An 8,157-nucleotide genomic window follows, 5' to 3' on the forward strand; every position below is an offset into this window, starting at 1 on the left:
CAACCGAACCTCTACAACTACAACTTGCATAAAACCATCTCAACCTAACATTTCACAATTTACAAGCACATATCTCAACAACAACATTCTAACAATCAACTGTGGATAGAATACAAGTACTCCTTACATCCCAACCAAACCTTCACAACTACAATCTGTATAAAACCGGCCTAACATAACAGTTCACAATTTACAAAGCACATAGCTCAACAACAACACTCTAACAATTACATATCCTCAACAAAACAAGCTCAATATTCATCAATTACAACCTCCACAACTACAACCTGCTTAAAACCAGCCCAACCTAACAGTTCATAATTCACATAGCACACAGCTCAACAACAACACTCTAACAATTACATATCCTAAAAAATAAGCTCAATATTCATCAATCAAAGTTCCACAGAAAGGCATTCACAAGATCAGCAAACACAATATCAAGTTCAGTAATGATAAATATGTGCAATGCAATGGAATGCAATGTCAAGTATAGTGATGCATGTCTGACCTAATGATACACACCCGCTGTCTCTCAGTCCGGGACCCATGGGGGACATATCTGTCCATGCATCCATCGCATCCATCGCGGCGTGCGATACGACCCTCGATAATAGTAACCATCGCGGCGTGCGATACGTCCCTCGAAATATATTATCCATCACGGCACGCGATACGTCCCTCGAAATGGTACATCCTCTTTAATTTCTTATTCTTTCTCAATGCACATAACATTTGTCACAACCATGTCACAGAACAATGCAAATGACATGTTCACACAAATAATGAGGAGATGACCATTTTCATAACATTGCACAATTCACAACAACACAATCATATGATACACCATCAACAATGATTCAAAGAGCCTTTCAAACCATTCTCAACGCATCACACACAACAATTAATCACATTGCCTTTTATTACCCATTTTTCATCATTAGAATTAATCAATGTGGACAAGTCAACCCATCACCAATTCACATTACTCCCAAACACATATTACAAGGAAATACACGAATTCCATACACTTAACAAGGGTTTAGAAATCCACTTGCCTCAAATAATCGAACAATCACTCCGAGACTTGAGCCTTTCCTTTTCGTTGTACTTCCGACTCAAAGCAATCTATTCGCATTAATAATCACAATAAGATTTCGAAACTAACAACACCCACATTACTATAGGTCTAGCCTAGACCCAAAAACTCACTCAAATTTATAATCAATTTCTTAAATCTTGATGCCAATTAACATGTCAACTCTTTCAATTTTCTCCAAATTTTAAGCCTAGGATTAAATCTCAATATATCAAAATATGAATCATAGTGTGTTGATGAAGAAAGTCTTAAACATCAAATCCACGCTAAGCCTGAGAATTAGTAATTGACCGCGTAAGAGAGTGTGTCAATTCTGACAAATTCCCATTTCCCTCATCACCTAATCATTGTTATATGATTACCTCATAATTATTGTAACAATTTTCCATCAAATATTGTTTGCCCAATTCACAGAAACCACCAAAATATTGTGGCAGCCACATTAATTCAAAGTCACGTCTTCCCTTAACCCAAACTAAAATATAATTAAGTACATATATATAATTTAGCACTTCAATTCTATCCCTTAGTCCTCAATCAAATTTCATATATTTTGTTTGATAAAATATTTCACAAAATCCCAAACAACTTGCTACCCGGAAGAATTAAAACGCACACGATTGTTTTCATAACACCCACAATTCCATTCCTTTTCATTAACACTGTTACAATTCAATACCCACTATTCCTAATTCCAAAAACAATGTTAAATACATGTATATATATCATCTGCCAATTCCTTATTTCAAATCCCAATCTAAATTCAACTATAGCATATTAAGGATTTTTCCACTAACTTCTAACCACAAATTTTATATTACAAATATTCATAATTGCATTCAGTGACGGAAAATTGTGAATAAACTTACCAGAAGTCGGTGCCCTCTTGTCCGACGCCACTCAGGTAATTTTCTCCTCTTTTTATTGTCATTTTACTTCCCTAAATTATTCTAAAACTGCTAAATTCTTTTAACTTATTTCAGTGTATGGGCCAATTGGTAAGGGTATTAACTAACCATTAACCACCAATTAATAAAAATAATTATTTAATAAATACCCACTAACTAAATAACTGTAGTTATCAAATAAGTTCAAATTCTCAAAAATTACATTCCGGGTCATTACACCCACCACCACCCCAAAAAATAATTTTAAGTTTGTTTTTCAAAAATATTTTCAATTTCAAAATATCATTTTTTTTCACCCTACTATACCCCCCACCCACCCCTCTACCAGCACCCTCCATCCCCAAAAAAATTTTTAAGTTTGTTTTTAAAAAATATTTTCAACTTCAAAATTTTATTTTTTCACTTCAAAATCTTTTCCATTTTCCATGGAAAAGATTTTCCTTCATACCAAACACACCATTAGTGAAAATTTTTATTATGAGGCATGTCATGTCATACTTGTACGAGACATTGTTTGATTGACAAATGGACATGGATGAGACCCATTAGCCAAGCTAATAAAGGGCAATCTTTAAGTCCCTTTATCATTTTTTTTTTTTGGTTTTATGCCCCTTGTTCAATATATTGTGTTTTAATTTTTTTAAATATTTTTTTCTTCTTTAAGATTATGGTAATCAAATCTTTTAAGAATTTTATTTGTTGATCTAATTAGTTTATGCTTTTCTCTTTTTATGGACTGAATTTCGATTTAAATTTTACTATCATTATATAAGCTTTTAGTTTATTATTTTAATAATATTTTTTCTATTCTATGTTATTTATTATATTACAATAAATAGTTTTTTGAAATTTATTTTTTAGTTTATAAAATCAAGATATAAGTAGTTTTTTTAATCCTAACAATTAATTTTTTTAAAATTATAAATAAATTTTGTAAAATATCAAAAATTCTTTTAAGGAATAAATTATTAAAATTATTATTTATATTTATAATTTCTTAAGAATCGTGTAAGAAAAGTAGATAAACAAAATATTTATTAAATTTCACCTAGCTTGAGTTTTAAGAATAAAAATATCGTATAAATTGACGAAAATTATATGTATTTATGTTGGTGTTTATGGATGTTTTTCATTTTTGAATTTCATGACAATAGTATCAAAACTTATGTAATTGTTTGTCAAGATCATTGTTGTCCTTTCCGTTATATTTACTTATTGAAGAGTATTTGTGGATTGAAGTACTTTTGTAAAATTGTTGAGAGAAAAATAAAAGAACTTATTAAATTAATACCTTCTTTATTTTTCATATTAATAATCTACTTTTTCTTTTACAAATTTCTTAAGAAATAGAATATAGTTTTACTAATTTATACCTTAATATTTTTGGTAACTTTATAAATTTATTTATACTTTCAAAAACAATTAATTATTAGAATAAAATAAAAAATTTGTTATTAATTATATCTTTTTAAATTAAAAACTAATTTTATATAACCATTTTTAATAATATAAATAATTAATAACGAGATGGAAAAAAAAATCATAATGTTAGAAATAGAAGGAGTCAGGCAAGATTTTTTGGATTTCATATTTTTCATGAATAAAGTGATTTAAGTATGGAAGTACTCCCTTTGTCCCTAATTACTTGTCCACTTTTCTTTTTATAATTATCCCTAATTACTTGTCCATTTTGACAAATTAAGAAAGAACAATTTTCTTTTACCTATTATACCCTCAATTAGTTACTTTGAAAAAGGTAGAACTTTTTGAAAATCGTAAGTTTTTAATTCATCTACTTCATAATCAATAGGGGTAAAATGGTAAACTCACTATGTCAATAATTATTTTTTAATAGGTGTATCAATTCAAAAGTGGACAAATAATTAAGGACAGAGAATGAGTATAACATTTGGAACAATTGTTAGAAAAGAAACCAAAGGAAAAAAAAGTTTAAAAAAAGTAAGAAAGAGAATAAAAAACGTTAAAATGAAGAGAGAAAGAGGAGTTTGACCATTTTTCTGAAATGGATCCACTTGGCAAAATATAAATGGGCCTTCATACAATTTTTGTCTGTCATAGTGCCTCATGCCTGATAAATTTTTTCCTAATTTAATAGCGAAACACATATGCAGACCTTTAAACTTGTTCCTAAATTTCATTTTGGCACTCCAACTCAACCTTGTTCCATTTTAATTCTTTAACTCCAATTTTTATGTTTCATTTTGGCACTTCTAAGTGATGTGGCAGAGTGTGTGCATCACACTTTCTCTAAGAAAGTGAAAGACAAAGAAAAATATTTTTTAAAAAAATAATAAAAGATTAATCCTTTAACTCTATTTTTTTATGTACCATAAACACAAAAAAATTTAAAAAGTTGATGTTCATCCATTATTTTAAAAAAAGAAAGATATGACGTTCATTTTAAAAATGAAGAACATAAATAAAAATGAAGAAACTTTTTATCATCAATTTTTTTAGAGTTTCTGTACATTATTGTGTGAAAAATAATCGACAAAAGTGTGTCGATTTTCTTTTTAAAATAATTAATTAAATTAAATAACACTACATATTTTTTTTCATATCTAATCTATTTGGACTAACTCAAATAACAACTTTCTAAATGTTCATTGCTAATTAATAACACTATAAAAAATGTTGAAACTCGATAAACTTCGTTGGGTTGTCATTGATTTTCTTAAGAAAGTAAATCGACGCACTTTCGTTGGTTATTTTTCACGCAAAATACAGAGAAACTCTCAAAAAGAAATTGTTACTTTAAAAAAATAAATCAATGATCATCCGTCAATTTGAATTTTTTACAATAACTAACGGATGAACGACGATTTTAAAATGCAAAATTGCAGTTGAAGAGCATATATAGAAATAAAAAAAATCATAAAATTAGTATCTTGTGTTTAAATGATGCATAAAAAAATAGAGTTGAAGGGTTAATCTTTTATTATTTTTAAAAAAAATACTTTTTTTGTATTTCACTTTCTCTAAGAAAGTGAAGCACACACTCTGCCACATCACTTAGAATTGCCAAAATAAAATATAAAAATTGGAGTTAAAAAGTTAAAATGGAATAAAATTATGTTAAAGTGTCAAAATAAAATTTAGGAACAAGTTTAAGAATCATATGTGTTTGGCCTAATTTAATTGACAAAAAGAGGTGGGTTACGCAGGTAACTTTTTGGTGATACAAGGATTGAACCGCTAGAAGCTGGCGCCTTAATGTCGGTCTCCCTTCCTTTTTTCAAAACAATATTTTAGCCATCGTTGGAACTTTCTCAACTCTTCTTCTCCTCTCTACTTTCTTCTTCCTCCATAAGTATTTGCAGCTATGGAAACTGAAACTGCCACTGCACCTCAGCTGGCAGCTCTTGCTGACACAGATATCAATTGGGACAGGTTAACTCTTTCTTCATTTACTGATCTATTTAACAGCCATACACGTTTATTTAGGAAAATGAGTGCTGATATCCTTGCTCCATTATCTCCAAATTAAATACCTCGAAACTCATTTAAGCAACACTTTTAGTTTTCAATTACTATCCTTATTTTGACAAGTAACTTAAGTCTTTAAGTTCCAGAAACCTCACTTTCCTTGCAGGTTGGATAAAGCTAGATTTCATATAATAGGAGCTATTCTTTTCACTCTTCAGTCAGCGTTAATACATCCAACAGCAGTAGTGAAGACACGAATGCAAGTCGCTGGATCCGGACTTTCTCAAATGACTGGATTCTCTGTATTTAGACATATAATTAGGAGTGACGGCATCCCAGGCATCTTTAGAGGCTTCGGCACATCTGCTGTGGGATCATTGCCAGGTAGAGTCCTGGCTTTGACTTCACTTGAAGTATCAAAAGATATGATGCTGAAATATACACAAGGTCTTAATATGTCTGAACCAACTCGTGCGGCTCTAGCAAATGGCTTTGCTGGCATGGTCTCCAACTTACTCTCATGTGTCTACTTTGTGCCTCTCGATGTGGTGAGTGAAGCTGATTTCAACTAATTTACAATTTAACTTTGATGGGTTCAATCTTAAATGTTCTTATGTTTTAGCACATTGTACTTTTGAAATTGTGGATTCAACATTTGTTAGTATTTTAGTAAACATGTGTATATCTATGCTTCGTATACAAATGAACCCATCAAGTGTGTGGTGCATCCACCTCTGAGGGTATACGCTACTTTTAAGCGAAGTGAACTGTTTCTCTCAACATACATTAGCCGAGATGCTTTCTGTGAGTCCAATATTGCAGAAAGCATATTTAATATTTATATTTTTAAGCTCCACGTGTTGGGTATTAAGCTAATGTCTATTTATAAATTCATAAATCCAGAGAATAAGGACATCTTTCTTCTTGCTCTTTGCTTTAACTCTGCCCCACTGGTAGTCCATAAGTTCTTTTAAATTCTTATCTTATGCCTGTGATGTGATGTTTTTTAGCAAATGAAGTTCCTTAATTAGTTGAATTGTAATGCAATGCTGCCTTTATTTCTTATATGTTGTGAAAATGTTTTATGCTAAGAATGATTCTCTTCTGTTTCAGATTTGCCAGAGACTTATGGTACAGGGAATTCCAGGGACTAAGCCTTGTGCTGGTCCATTTGATGCTACACAAAAAGTACTAAAAGCTGAAGGAATTCGTGGTATTTATAGAGGATTTGGATTAACTGCTGTGACTCAGTCTCCTGCACAGGCAATTTGGTGGGGTGCCTATGGTGCTGCTCAGCACATCAGTTGGAGGTAAAAATTCTTCTTCTTACACGACCAAAACGATAGTTGCAGTCAGTTACCGAATTCCTTTTTTGTGAAATTGTTACCTCAGGAATCTCGGTTATAGTGACAACACGGACAAGAAACCGTCTCACATGCAGATAGTTGCGGTCCAGGCTACAGCTGGATTGGCAGCTGGTGCCTGTTCGTCAGTAATTACAACTCCCATAGATACTGTTAAAACACGACTTCAGGTAAAAACTTTATTTTTTTCTCAGTTGGATTGGTGAAGAAATAACTCAAATTTGGCAAGGCTATTCTCATGATTAGATTTGGTGGTGTGTCTTAAGGTTATCGATGATTATGGTGTTGGGAGACCTTCTGTACTAAAGACCACAAAAACGCTTCTCAGAGAAGATGGATGGAAAGGGTTCTATAGAGGCTTTGGACCTAGGTTCCTCAATATGTCTTTCTATGGAACAACAATGATCGTTACCTATGAGATCATCAGTAAGTTAACTTGCAGTTTCCCGGAGTTGGGATCTTTTTCTTCTACATTTTCATTTCTCTCCTCTTGTTGTTTTCATTTCTTTTTCTTTTGTTAACTTTCTACATAAGGTGATTTGAGTACAATTAACTAGCTACTAATGTGTCACGCCCCGAGCCTACACCCTGGGCGGGACTGGCACTCGGAGACCATTGCTGGCCCCCAAGCGAACCCTTGGCCTGGCTTTCTTAACTCAGCGGAAACTTAACTCAACAGAATAACTCAATGCCATGCAAAGACATAAATAACTTAACTGATGAAATCAAGCCAAAAAGGCAACTCTAGTCTCAAAATAGAATATTTACATAAATACATAGATGAGAGACTCTATACTAACTGACTGACTGTCTGTCTATGAAGCCTCTAACGTACTGAGATGGATGTTGGGACAGACCCCACAACATCCTAATGGCACAAAGCTAAAAGAACAAAACAATTGAGTCCTCCGGAAGCAAGGAGGCTCACCACTGACTCTAGAGTGCTCAGCTGGATCAACGGCGTGCAGGATGCTGATCCGGGGTACCTGTGTCTGCATCATCATAAGATGCAGGCCAACTGGCATCAGTACATTGAATGTACGAGTATGCGAGCTGGAAAGCTAAACCACACTTAAGCTTGAAAGAGTACAAGAGAACACTTACCTTGGCTCTGTTCAACTCATGAATAACTGAACTCAATATATAAGGCAATAAGACACATGCAATATATAAAGCTTGTAAAACTCTTAAAAACATGACGTACAAATCATATTTATGATAACATGAAAATACCATGCTTCCTCTCAAGGTCTACTTGTGCAATGCATGAATGAAGTCCCATACCCCCATCCATACTAAGCAGAACCCTCGAGGAACCAAGCTCTTTTTACTGTGGGAG

The 8,157-nt window shown here is 32.5% G+C and overlaps 1 protein-coding gene across 1 annotated transcript in view; it reads left to right on the top strand.

Moving 5' to 3' along the window:
• The first annotated feature begins 5,350 nt into the window (after positions 1-5,350).
• Positions 5,351-8,157, top strand: part of LOC102582779 (solute carrier family 25 member 44-like) — a 5,100-nt gene continuing 2,293 nt past the window's right edge. Inside the window, exons 1-5 of the mRNA XM_015307881.1 lie at positions 5,351-5,418; positions 5,621-6,002; positions 6,568-6,764; positions 6,847-6,988; positions 7,085-7,259. Coding sequence (XP_015163367.1) covers positions 5,351-5,418; positions 5,621-6,002; positions 6,568-6,764; positions 6,847-6,988; positions 7,085-7,259 — 964 coding nt within the window. The remainder of the gene's footprint in view (positions 5,419-5,620; positions 6,003-6,567; positions 6,765-6,846; positions 6,989-7,084; positions 7,260-8,157) is intronic.

Source organism: Solanum tuberosum, unplaced genomic scaffold (assembly GCF_000226075.1).
Source record: "Solanum tuberosum cultivar DM 1-3 516 R44 unplaced genomic scaffold, SolTub_3.0 scf00001, whole genome shotgun sequence".
NCBI lineage: Eukaryota > Viridiplantae > Streptophyta > Magnoliopsida > Solanales > Solanaceae > Solanum > Solanum tuberosum.